This window comes from Notolepis coatsorum, assembly GCF_963971535.1.
Source record: "Notolepis coatsorum genome assembly, chromosome: 17".
Classification (NCBI taxonomy): domain Eukaryota; kingdom Metazoa; phylum Chordata; class Actinopteri; order Aulopiformes; family Paralepididae; genus Notolepis; species Notolepis coatsorum.
Genome location: NC_140181.1, coordinates 43688441 through 43702128, shown reverse-complemented (window position 1 = coordinate 43702128; position 13688 = coordinate 43688441). Strand labels below are relative to the sequence as shown.

General features: G+C 44.9%; 1 protein-coding gene across 1 annotated transcript in view; it reads left to right on the top strand.

Moving 5' to 3' along the window:
- Nucleotides 1–12889, top strand: part of efhd2 (EF-hand domain family, member D2) — a 58646-nt gene extending 45757 nt beyond the window's left edge. Inside the window, exons 2-4 of the mRNA XM_084333739.1 lie at nucleotides 6494–6641; nucleotides 7725–7859; nucleotides 9192–12889. Of these exons, the coding sequence (XP_084189865.1) occupies nucleotides 6494–6641; nucleotides 7725–7859; nucleotides 9192–9323 (415 nt within the window). The 3' untranslated portion in view covers nucleotides 9324–12889. The remainder of the gene's footprint in view (nucleotides 1–6493; nucleotides 6642–7724; nucleotides 7860–9191) is intronic.
- The last annotated feature ends 799 nt before the right edge of the window (nucleotides 12890–13688 follow it).

The following is a 13688-nucleotide window of genomic DNA, read 5'->3' as shown; positions in this document are numbered from 1 at the left end:
CCCGCTCAAGAGAGTGTGTACCGCGCTGAGATTGAGAAGCTAATCACAGCGAGACACGTAATGAAGATTGACATTAAAGAGGCCGATCAGACGACCGAATCATGGTACGTGCCGCACCACAAGGTCCACCACAACGGCAAGGATCGCATTGTGTTTAACTGCAGCTACCAGATCGGATCCCAGAATCTGGATAAAGAGCTCTTGCCCGGCCCCACACTCGGCCCCTCTCTACTAGGCGTGCTACTACGCTTCCGCCAGGACAAGGTGGCTATCAGCGGGGATATCAAAGGGATGTTCCTGCAGGTGAGACTAGTGGAGGAGGATAAGCCCCTACTGCGGTTCCTATGGAGAGAGAGGATCGGAGATGAGCACCCAGCCATCTACCAATGGGAAGTCCTCCCCTTCGGAACCACATGCAGCCCGTGCTGTGCTACATTTGCACTGCAGAAACACGTCGCAGAGGACCCAGCAGCAGATGAAGAGGTCCGACACAGTGTGAAGAACAGTTTCTACGTGGACAACTGTTTACAAAGCGTTTCGACCCAAGAAGAAGCCGAGGCTCTCCTACTCAAGCTACGCGCCTCCCTGATCAAAGGCGGCTTTGATCTCAGGCAGTGGGCCAGCAGCGACCCGCAAGTATTGCGCAGCCTCTCCCCCGCGGACAAGGCAGCCAGTAGCGAGACCTGGATGGCAACCATCCCAGGAGAAGCCCAAGAAATGACACTAGGACTAGTCTGGCGCTTCAAAACAGACTCGCTCCACTATAGACACAAACCCCTGACCACGGAGCAGGGAAGGTCGACGGCGATACCGACCACCAGACGGAGTGTGTACAGAACACTCGCCAGACAATATGACCCGTTGGGATGTATTCTACCTTACACCACCAGGGCAAAGATGATTGTACGAGCACTATGGGACAAGGACCAGGGCTGGGACGACCCAATACCCGCACACCTTGCCTCCACATGGAGAGAGTGGGAGACGGAACTCCGCTCACTCCCAGGCGTCAACATACGCCGCAGCTACTTCCCACCCACAGTGAGGCCAGAGACATGCAAGATGGATCTACACGTCTTCAGCGACGCCTCCGAAGTAGCCTATGGATCTGTGGCCTACTTGCGTGCCCAAGAGAAGGAAGGAGAGATACACACCGCTTTCATCCTGGCTCGCTCAAGAATAGCCCCACGAAAGCAACAATCTATCCCGCGTCTAGAGCTCTGCGCAGCCCTAGCAGGAGCGCATCCTACGCCCACCCCACGGGAAGCGAGTAAAGAGGAGGCTGAAAACAAGAAACCTATGTTCTGTGGATTGAGCACAGTCGCCTCCACAGACCCCAACATAGATGATTGCCTCACCCTACAGAGTGCGCAGCTAAAGACATTCCTGTGGCACCACCCAGAGATTCAGCCCACCACTGACATTTCAGCAGCTGACTACGAAGAAGCAGAACTTCTTCTACTACAACGAGCCCAGAGAGACTCGTTCCCCGATGAGCTAGACTGTCTACAGGGAGGAAAGCCCGTCCCATCAGACAGCAGACTGCTCCACCTGGCACCCGAGAGTGACGCCCATAATCTCATCAGAGTGGGTGGTCGTCTGCGGAGAGCCCCCGACCTACCGGATGACGTTAAGTACCCGATAGTCTTGAACAGCCGACACAAGCTCACAGAGCTGATCATAAAGAAATACGACGAGGATGTGCACCACGCAGGAGCAGAGAGAGTCTTCGCGGAGATCAGACGTCGCTATTGGATACTTCAAGGGAGAGAAGCAGTGCGACGCTTCCAGCGAACCTGTCTAGACTGCCGAAAGTGGCGCGCGCAGCCCAGCATACCCCGGATGGCTGACCTACCTCCCTGTCGCCTCCGACTCGGCGACAAGCCCTTTCACTCCACAGGCATGGACTGTTTTGGCCCGTTGTATATAAAGAAAGGAAGAGGAACCGAGAAGCGGTGGGGTATTGTATTCAAATGCATGACCACCAGAGCGATACATATCGAACTCCTTCCAACCATGAGCACAGACTCATTCCTTATGGCCTTCCGAAGATTCACATCGCGGAAAGGAAAACCGTCTACATTGTTGTCTGATCACGGGACAAACTTCAAAGGCGGAGAAAGAGAGCTGAGAGAGAGCTTCCAAGCTATGGGCCCAGAACTTAAGACCCACCTCGCTCCATCCCAGATTGACTTCCAGTTTAATCCCCCGAACGCACCCCACTTCGGTGGAACCTGGGAACGAGAAGTACGTTCTATAAAGACAGCCCTGTACGCCGTGCTTGGGGCCTAGACTGTGGCGGAAGAAGTCCTAATCACGGAGATCGAGGGAGTATTGAACTCCAAGCCCCTCGGTTACGTCTCAAGTGATGTAGCAGATGTCGACCCAGTCACCCCCAACACACTCTTGATGGGGCGGCTGGACCCCGCGCTACCCCAGACAATGTACAGGCCTGAAGAAGCGAACGGCCGAAGAATGTGGAGGTACAGTCAAGTACTGGCTGACAAGTTTTGGAATAGCTTCCTACTCCACTATCTACCGTCTCTACAGACCCGCCAGAAGTGGGTAAAAGAGAGAGACAATTTGACAGAAGGAACAGTCGTCATGATTATCGACCAGTCACTACCCAGAGCTATGTGGCCGGCTGGCCGCGTAAGCAAAGTGATCACCGGTGCCGATGGCAAGGTCCGAGCAGCTGAAGTGCTCGTCCAAGGGCGAACTTACACACGACCCGTGGCGAGGCTAATGGAACTGCCAAGACTCCCAGACACTATCGATGACGACCATGACCCCATGACTTTGTGAGTTGACTGACCCTTACAGCGGACCTTGAGTGGTAGACAGTGCGGTTAATCTGTCTCTGCTTAGCTAATTAGGTGGGACTAATTAGGGGGCGGCTGTTGTGAAGGATCAGATTAAACCGAATATATATATTTATTTATGGATATATATTTAATAGTATTTGTATATCGTTTGATATCCCTTGTATATTCTTTGTACATATACACTGAATATCCCTTTAGTCTACTACAGCCCATAATAGTTCATTCTCTCATTGGACAAGAACCTGGCGCCAGCAGACAGGCCCCTTGAGTCAAGTTCAATAGTGCCGACGAACATGTCCCAACTAGCCCCGGTTCCGCGTAGGAATACGGCTACCGAAATACGAATGGTACTATTTGTTCACCGTGCATATAAATAGGGCGCAAGTAAAGTAGAACTTTCTTTTAGTCCATTAGTCCTTTACCCTCCAACCTAGTAACAGACGTGAAGCCTCACCCACGACCCACGTGTGGTGCAGTATGGCCTATTTTGGCCCCAGAATAGGCATTGAGACCTCGTGTAAATTCATAGCTGAATTGTCATAGTTTGGCACTGTACCGTCGAGTGGGACGTATTTCTATTAAGTAATAATAGTCTATTATGTATAGGGATGCCCCCCGGACCCCGGTTTTAAACGGGAACCGGTACTATATTAGAAAATACCGGAGTATTTATAAGCTCCGACGTCCTCGGTACTGCTATCGATACTCTAGAGAAATTATTATTATTATTATTATTATTTAAAAGTTGCGAACGATCTCTCCTCTCTCTGTCTCTGCACGAGAAGCAGCGAGTCATTATTACACACACTCCTCGCGAGTCGCGCTACACATACATACGGGTACTCCTTAATGAAAGCGCTGTCAATAGTATGCAGCTGCAGCACGTCAGACAGCAGCGCTTACAAGCCCCGCACATACAAGCCCCGCACACCTGATGTGCTGCAGCTGGAAGCATCTCAGCGCTGTCTCCGTGCCGACGCGCGCTGCACACAGACACAGACAGCTCTGCATGGACTGAGTCGTGATGGCGGATAGAGCGAAGCGTTCACAAGTGCAACAAAACATTTGCCAGTAAGGGTGGCAATACGAGCAATCTATCAAAACATTTGTTTGCAAAACACTATTAGTGTGCAGAAATGCGCCGTATTCGACTGCCTTGCGTGCAGTGGTTCATCTGCATCCACGTCCACTGCAGCCGGTAAGCCAAGATACGGAGTTTCCTAGGCTAATAACGAATTATTACAAATAGGCTAATAAACAAAATAATTGTTTAGCTACAAATACTAGGGTGAGGATAGGGATAGGGTGAACGAGTGTCACAGGGCTGTGACAAAGTTTGTTGTCAAAGGCCTGCACCCGTTCTCTACAGTGGAGTCCAAGGACTTTAGGTAACAACTAATCATTCAGTGTATATCGTTTTTTTTGTATACATAGTTGTCTAACTTGTCTGTTGTTGTTATAAGTTATTATTGAAGCAGCTATTCCCACCACTCCACACACATTTACAATAATTCAATCATTTCTAATCTTTACTGTAGGGAGATGACCAATGCTCTCAACTGCAAATATAAAAATCATAAAAAAATTATCAAAAAGAACCGATAAGAGTATCGATAAAGTACCGAACCGTTAAGCAGTATCGATAGGAGTAGTAGTATCGATAAAATCCTAACGATACCCATCCCTAATTATGTATGGTGCATCGTTCGGTTAAAGTTCTAAAGTGAGCAGCACCCCCATCGTTTCCTCGCGTTATCTAGAGTCTTAACCAGGCTGGGCAGACCACGCGTGGTGCTTTCATCCGAGGAGTTCTGGGCGAGGACGAGTGGACCTGCACATTGGATTACCTACCCGGACGACTGCTGAGCCTATACGGCATGGAATATCTATTTGCTTTGGGTGCTTTGATTTGTGGAGCGGATAACAGCCAACGCCAGTGAGTGTTGGAATTACCCCCGAGAGGAGCCCAGGTGAGACGGCGCTCAACCCAGACCGAGGCCGCCTCGCTTCTCCTTCGTTGTGGACCTACAGCTACCGTCTACAAGAGGGCCCAAGTGTATTCATCTGTGGATCAAGATCCTGCGGGCACTGTTTTCTGTACCTGAATTCTCCCCAGGAATCGTTGGCCAGATGGGATGCAGCTGACGGCTCTCCAAACCCCCCCCCCCCTTACTGACTTACAACCAGCAGGACCCCTTTAGTATCCCGCTATAATCCTTAAGTACCATCGCTATAGTTTCCCTAAAGAACCAGGTTGTATACTTGCTTCCTGCGTAACCAGAGATTGGACATTCAGTGTTGATTTGCCTACGAATACTCATTTGCCTTACAAGTGCATTCAAATCATAAATGTAATTAAGTGAATGTTGTATATACCTTTTGCTATATTAAACCTTCGACTGTTATATTTGTGTGGACCTGGTTTCATATGTGGGAAAGTGTTCATCATACTTAGATATCGTGTACTGGATGGCCAGAAGTTAAAGTACATCAAGCGGTAGTGGTTTAATGATACCATACTTATCAATACAGTCAGGGAATTGTACCCCTCAGTTACAGTTAGCTATTTTTAGACCCAAGTAGTTACTCGCTACTGCCCGGAGAAACTGGACTGCTAAATAAAGATGAAAGATCGAGTGTTGATTCTCATTCAATGCTAACAACAGCTAACGTTAAAACTAACCTAAAGTTAGTTGTTCACCAACAATCTCAATATTTGTTTTATCATTAGCTCAAAAACACAGAACCGGACGAGACAAGTTGTCGGCTCATAGGTTCTGCTAGGATAATCGCAACAATACTTCCGGTCCGGTCGGTGGGCTTCAAAATAAAAGTCTAAAACACCGGAAAAGACGGAGCGGTGGGCTTCAAAATAAAAGTTTTGGGAAATAAATTTCTAACCGGTTGCAATAATATCGCTTATCGCGATATTTTCGGGGGCAATTAATCACCCAGCAAAATGTGTTATCGTGGCAGGCCTATTTGTGGAACTCCCTCTGGTGTTGTGGTCGTGGTATTCACTGACCTTTGCGAAGTATGTAATGATACATTCTACCCTCCAGTATCGAGCTGTGTTCAACAGTTCAGGACAGGAAATGTACTTTACTTTGTCCAACAGTCACAGTGGCTGGTATTTTGAAACAATGGTAGGTTCCCTGTCCAAGTGGCTTGTAGTGCAGACTAATCTACCAGCTTGTTTGAGTTCATAATGAAGTTGTGCTGGCATTTAATTAATCATCATCATCATCAATAATCATAATTTTAGGGGCTTAACGATTCAATCCAACTTTGAATTATTTGGGCAGCAATTTTATGAATCATAAAATGTCCTTCAATTAATTGTGTTTTTTTAGACATCAGAATCACTTGATTTAGCCAATATAGCATACATACTGGAATCTGCCTCTGCCCTTCATACCACATGCCAACAGTAAGAACATTTGACGGAACTGATTCAGTTGACATTGACAATAAATGAATATACAGTACTGTATGCTATTTAAGATTTCACAGTGTTATCATTGTTCAGAGAGATGAATCCACATTTGATAAAGTTGAATATCTATTATCAATTCTACAGATCAAGGCAGCTGGATTTAGACATTCATATTGCTTCATTAGCATGTAAGCAAAACTTAAGTAAAAGCTGTCACCCTGTCTGTGTCCAGGTACGATGCAGGGAAGGACAACTTCATTGACCTGATGGAGCTGAAGCTGATGATGGAGAAGCTGGGAGCTCCACAGACCCACCTGGGCCTCAAGAACATGATCAGAGAGGTGGACGAGGACCTGGACGACAAGCTCAGCTTCAGAGAGGTGAGAGGAAGATATCTTTATCCAGAGCACCTTTAGTACCATGAGTCAATATGTTCTTAGTACAGTGGTGGTGCTAGTGTGTATTATAGCCATGTTCTTAGTACAGTGGTCCTAGTGTGTGTTATAGTTCTTAGTACAGTGGCTCTAGTGTGTGTTATAGTTCTTAGTACAGTGGTCCTAGTGTGTGTTATAGTCATGCTCTTAGTACAGTGGCTCTAGTGTGTATTATAGTTCTTAGTACAGTGGCTCTAGTGTGTGTTATAGTTCTTAGTACAGTGGCTCTAGTGTGTGTTATAGTTCTTAGTACAGTGGCTCTAGTGTGTATTATAGTTCTTAGTACAGTGGCTCTAGTGTGTATTATAGTTCTTAGTACAGTGGCTCTAGTGTGTATTATAGTTCTTAGTACAGTGGCTCTAGTGTGTATTATAGTTCTTAGTACAGTGGCTCTAGTGTGTATTATAGTTCTTAGTACAGTGGCTCTAGTGTGTATTATAGCCATGCTCTGCCTGTTGAGTGACACATGGATCCATTAAAGCTGTTTGTTTTTTAACCTGACCGTACTTGTCTGGACGGGACCCAATGAACCTGGGGGTGAGATGGGCTTAATTTCTAACTTAATTGCTCTAGGTTGGGTTAAGAAGATTATTGTCAAGTGCTGTTATTAGGAATTCACCACAAGACAATTATTAGCAAACTGTGTCTTTTTTAGTTTTTTTTCACAAGAAGCTGGAGTCCTCAGACTTTGAGTTTGGACAGAATTCTTTCATGTTCTACTTGGGTCGTGCTCAAATGTTCAGGCCCTACTCTAGCACTAGTGTGGATGGGTGAATTAATCACTGAATCTCTATATTTAATCTTAAAAATTATAATACAAATTATGATATGAATTTGTATAGCACCTTTCATACAAGAATTACAAGTGATTCACAGCAGTAAAATGGAGAAAGAAAAAATGTAAATACATAAAATAAACATGAGCATAAAATTAGCAAAACATTTACAGAATAAAATCAATGCAGAGAGCAAGAAAATGGAAAAAGCAATGCAGGTAATAACCCCCCCCCCCCCCCCCCTCTCCTCCAGTTCCTGCTGATCTTCAGGAAAGCGGCAGCAGGAGAACTCTCGGAGGACAGTGGTCTCTGTGCCCTGGCTCGTCTCTCGGAGATAGACGTCTCCACTGAGGGGGTGAAGGGAGCAAAGACTTTCTTCGAAGCCAAAGTAAGTCACCAACCGGTGTATCTTTTTAATTGAGTTGATCCACTCTTGAAACCACAAATTATACACAACATCACAAAGTACGTGGACACCTAATTAGGGATGCAACGATACCGATACCATTTCTTAACTCTCTCTCTAATGGAGAAAAATGTATTACATGTCTATAATATTTGTCCAATGACTCCAAAATGACAGTCCCAAGTCTATACTCATTCATTAAAAGTAATGGATCAGATCGGTACTTGGTATTTGCCGACTTCAAAAGTCTGATTGCTGTTTTTACATGGTTTGGTTCCAGTGAAGGGAAATCTGAACACTACAGATCATACAGTGGTTCTAGATGATTCTGTGTTTCCAACTTTGTGGCAACAGTCTGGGGAAGTTGTTTCAGAATGACAATACCCCTTACAGAAACGGTCCGTCAACATCTTCAACCCCCTGGGACATCTGTGGGATTAATTGGAACGCAGACTAGGAGACGGGCCTGATCACCCTACATCACTGCCTGACCTCACTGATGCTCTTGTGGCTGAATGGAAGCAAATCCCCACAGCAATGTTCCAACATCTAGCGGAAAGCCTCCCCAGAAGAGTGGAGTGGAGGCTGTTATTGTTATAAAGGGGGGGGTGGCGACCAACTACATATATATATATATATTGGGGGCGGCAGTGGCTCAGGAGGTAGGGCAGTCGTCTCGTAATCAGAAGGTTCCCGGTTCGATTCCGGCTCCTCGCGGCAGCGTGTCAAAGTGTCGACACTTAACAAGCAAGACACTTAACCCTAACTGCTCCCGATGAGCAGGTTGGCATCTTGCATGGTTGCCTCTGCCGTCGGTGTGTGAATGTCTTGAGTGAATGAGTCAACTATTTTAGAACGAGATGAGCAGGTGTACACGTACATTTGACCATGTAGTGTATATTACAGTACTGTATGCCATGTATGAATGAATGAATGATTTTTATTTATATAGCACCCTTCACAGCACGAATGCACAGGGTGCTTTACACTACAGCTTAATATAAAAACACAATAAAACAAAATCAGAAATAAATGACGACAACAGACGGTAGTTAAAAAAGACAGTGAAACCAGATCGAAAAAGTAGAATAAAAGAATTTGGATAAAATCATGAGTCACTAATTAAAACAAAACTATAGGAACAGTGAGGACAAGAAAAAGAAAAAGTGCCTATGTACGACCAAAGGCCTGTCTGAACAAATGTGTTTAGTTGTTTTTTTAAGAGTTTTCAGAGGGGGCAGTTTGCAGGTCCAGTGTATATTACAGTACTGTATGTCTGTATACCAAACGATTTGCTCCGCGTGTGTCCGGCAGGTCCAGGCCATCAATGAGTCCAACCGCTTTGAGGCAGAGATCCGCGAGGAGCAGGAGGCCAAGAAGCGTGATGTGGAGGATAAGAAGCAGAGAAAAGCTGCCTTCAAGGAGCTGCAGTCGGCCTTCAAGTGATCGCCTGCGTCTCTCCACCCGCCTCTCCTCCCAGTGTCTCCCCTGCTCTGCCTATACAGTCTGTCCCTCCCTTCCTCCACCCTTGCCTCCTGATGGTCCTTGTCTGTTTATTAACGTCTACATGTACACGTCCTCCCCTGCTTCCATTTTGAAGAGCAGTCGTTATTGTTTTGTATTATTATTATGCAAGGCGAGTGAGGGGCGTGTCTTGAGTCGGTACTGACTTTCTAAAAGTCCCACATAAAGGCCAGTCACTGGTCTGTGATACAGTGGGTTGGATACTTCCTGGAGCCCCGCCTGCTATCTACCTACGTCGAGTGGCGATTCGTCTGCACAAGTGTACCGTTTTATTTGTTTTGTTGGGGGGGGGGGGTGTAACGTGACATCTCACTCTGTCATCTGTTTGTTTTTTTAAACAATATTAATGAAATTTGGCTGGTGAAAATATGATTCAACAGCTTTTTAGATGGTGTATTTTTTCTTAACTTCATTGTGATATTCCATTTTGTAACCTTTTTGTTCTGAGGTGGCCCCCTGTATCCAATTCACTGTTTTCCAGAGGCGGAGCTAGTGGCAGTTGCACTCCGTACACCATGTCCTCATCCTGTAGAATGTAGGAAACCATTCTTCTTCAATGGGAAAGTGTCCGTGTGCCCTGCTAAATTACCCTGGCTGCAGCGCAACTCACTAGCCGGAGCAGCATTTCTACCCTTCCTTGTGCTGTGAGATAAAGAAAAACAATTAAATACACAAGTGCACGTTTGTTTCCAAACGCTCAGTCCCTTTCTAATGTAGGGTTCAGTGTTAAAACCAACATTCAACGCCTAATAGTGCTATATTTTGGGGTCATAGTTGAGAGGGTTTTTGGTTGGGCAATGGTTGTCGTTGCATGCGTGGTGGTGGTGGTGTTTCAGCAGTGTGTTTTGCATGGGCACTGTGAAGTTCTGACAATCTTAAGTAGACCCCAAAATGGTTCCCTAGCCAGAGTGTCGATCGCCTCTTGCCATCTGGGCTCGTCCATTCCTACTACTGACCATGAGATACTGATGCTAACATGCTGAGCTATGATGCCAAAGCTAATTCATTGGTGACGTTGACAAAAGAATATATATATATATAGCAAGCGTTTTCTTCTAAAACGATGCTGCTTTAACTTCTCACTGTTGGTACACTTAAAGAACCATAACCGATGTGAATTTTTCTTCTATATGGCAATCTGGATCCAAAATGTCTCCTACTGTACTATCCTCTGGATCTAAAATGTCTCCTACTGTACTATTCTCTGTGGTCGGGCCCGGCAGGCAAGGGCGAGGACACAGGAAGTCTGAGAGAACCTGCTGCTGTGCCGCTGGTATTCTGAACATGGCTTCCTGTGGTGTGGCAGAGGACCATGTGACTGTGATATTATAAGATTCTGGTAGGAAAGCGGCGGCTGAGAACCGGTGTTCCTCAGTCCTCATCCTGGAAGCTCCCTGTATTCTGATTCTCATTAAGGTTTGCCACAGAGCACTAGATCTTTGGTTAGTTTGTACCTGGTTTATCTATTAGTCTGGACAGTTCTGTGACTGCAGTCCAAAAGCAGCACAGACTGCAGCACTTAACAGACGGCAGGGTTTTGAGACCACTGCTCAGCTCAGCTGCATGGGCCTTGTGTGTGAGTGTCAGTGGTTTGCTTGGCTTTGTGTGCAGCACGGAGGCTGAGCCACACTTGCATACAAAAAAATAACAACTTCAGCAACAAACTAGAGTAGATTCACCCCATGAGCACAAGACAATACTACGAGTTGCAGATTTGCTATGGTTTTTCCTCTAGATCTTATCTGCAAGATGCAACAAGTGTCCGACACACTGTCAGTTGTCCAGTCTTTGCTTAGAAGCTTAGCCAGAGATATGCACTATTTGCACTCTTTTTGGCCATTTGTGTGAGTGACCTGATCAAATGATAGAATTAACCTTACGCTTCAATTTTAAGGTTGTTTAAAACAAAAACTAGCTTTCACTTTAAACGTATGAATCGAAAACCTGGTGATGTAAAATGTAATTGCAGGAAGGGGGCGGATTATAGATTATTTTAACATATCACTTGCTTTGTTCCAGGAAATACATTTTTAACAATCTTAGTAGCTTCAGAGCACACAGGTAGAGGTGTGACGAGGGGAGACCGTCAGATATTCTGTAGGGAAAGAGTCTGCTTCCAGCGTAGTGTTCAAATGTAAGTGTTTTTTGTCAACTGATACCTGGCAGCACATCACGGCACAGCGCAACCGAAAGGTTGTGTATAAAGAATATAATATTTTTTCATGACAATATAACTTTTAAAAAATGCTTTTAGTTTTGTATGGTGAAGGTTTCTGTGAAAAGTTGTGCATTGTTCTGGGTGTTGTACACAATCTGGGCTCCTTGTTTAAAAAGCCCACTGGTTACTCTTCCTGGTGAGAGGTAATTGGCTAGTCGTTCTTCTTCTGCAAGTTAATACACAGCCTGTTTTCCTCCTGCAATTCGGAGATGAGTTTGTGAACTGTAATTCTGTGTCAAATCTGTCAGAACTTGACTTTGGTTTCTTCTGGTATCCTGTAATGTGACATGCAAGTCGTTCCATTTTGTGTCCGAAAATTGCATGAAACTGGAATTCATATCATTCCATTTGCGTTCTCACACCGTCACTCACTCACTCCATTGATTTTGACCATGAGCAACATGGCAACATCGTGTTGAACCTAAAATAATGGAATATTATGGGGTGGGACAGGAGACGGTAACGTTACAGAGTTTAACCCTTAAATTTGTCCATTCCATTTGTAACTGCACGTAATGCAGGCCAGGAGAGACACTTTTGTTCATGCTTCCACAGTGGTTCCCATGCTTCTTAATCATTCCTCCATTTTCATCTTCCTTCAATGTCTTCAGCGTTCCTCTAGGGAATTGTGCCAAATGTTTCCCCCATATCGCATTCCAGTCTTCCACCATTTAAAAAATGTTTAATAACAGAAAATGCTAATGGGACTAAATGATAGCATTGGCTGTAGATGGTGAGAATCTTAGATTTTCACAAGTATGATTTACTGTATGCTCAGGGTACAATATAACATGCTAATAGTGTTCCGTAGCACTTTCTTTTGGTCAGTGTATCAAGTTTGATGACTGTACAAATTATGGATGTCACTGTAGACCTCAACTCCATAGGCAGAAGCTTCTGCAACTGCAAAAATCTCATGACGTAGGGAGATCCAGTCTCTGGTCACTGGCATAGATTAAGAAGACAAAGCTTTTAGTATTTTGAAGATTTGGTCAGTTTATAATATATTCCCTTCTATCTCTTACCACTGGTCTTTTGTTGTTTCAAGGCCCCCCTCCCTGTCATACTTCCGCTGTGATCTTACTTTCCGTTACTATCCATGTCTGTTTTACTTTTGTGTGTTATACTGTACCGTCTACTCTTATCGAAGGCTGAAGAATAAGAAGAAAAAAAATTGGCTACTCTATAATACACCTTTTTATTTTTGATTTTCTTACTAAAAATGTATCCTGATTCTTGTGGCAATAAAAATAAATATGTTTAATTTGAATTGTGGTGGCGTGTTTTGTATCATGTCTCAGTGTTGTGTATTATGACATCATTGATGATGTAATGATCTCCATACAGAAAAAACATAGTGTCAACATTTAAAACCAACGATTGTGTGCTTCTCGTTCTCTTTCCTAGCTCTCGTTTATTTTTTCAGTTTAACGAGGTATAGTATGGCTACTGCTACCAGCATAAATAATTAACTGGAGGTATAGACCACTGCACTTCCGTGTTACATAGAAATCAGGGAGGAGATTGCGGGGGAGCAAACGAATGAATGTGGATGAGAGCTTTGATGTAGGTGGTTGCAGCTACGGCTGTGGGGGTGCTAGAGACATGATCAAATAGACTTTTATGCGCCTGAATCTCCTGAACACGGCGCGACCCATTCCAAATCGATCGGAATTTAATCGGCCGAGATAAAGTCCCTTTTTCAGCACCTACTCCCGATTCTCGAAGACACTCTGATGTCTCGAGACCGCCGCCATCTTGGTATGGGGGAAAGAAACGGATTTCTACTGATCAAATGTATGCATGGAGCTCTGTTTTTATTACATGTTTTTAGCACACTCTTGTTAATTTCATAACCTTTTCATTTCATTTGTTTTGATAATATTGAGGCCAACATGGCATACCACTATTTTGAAAGCCTTTCTGGTAGTTCTAAGGTGTAGTGCCGAGTGATGGGAGTTGGAGACGGTGGCTCGAGGCAGAGCGAATAGTATTTATTGAGTACACGGTACACGAGAAACAAGTGAGAAAGAAGGGGGGGGTAAGAGATGTAATTGGGCCAGCTTAAC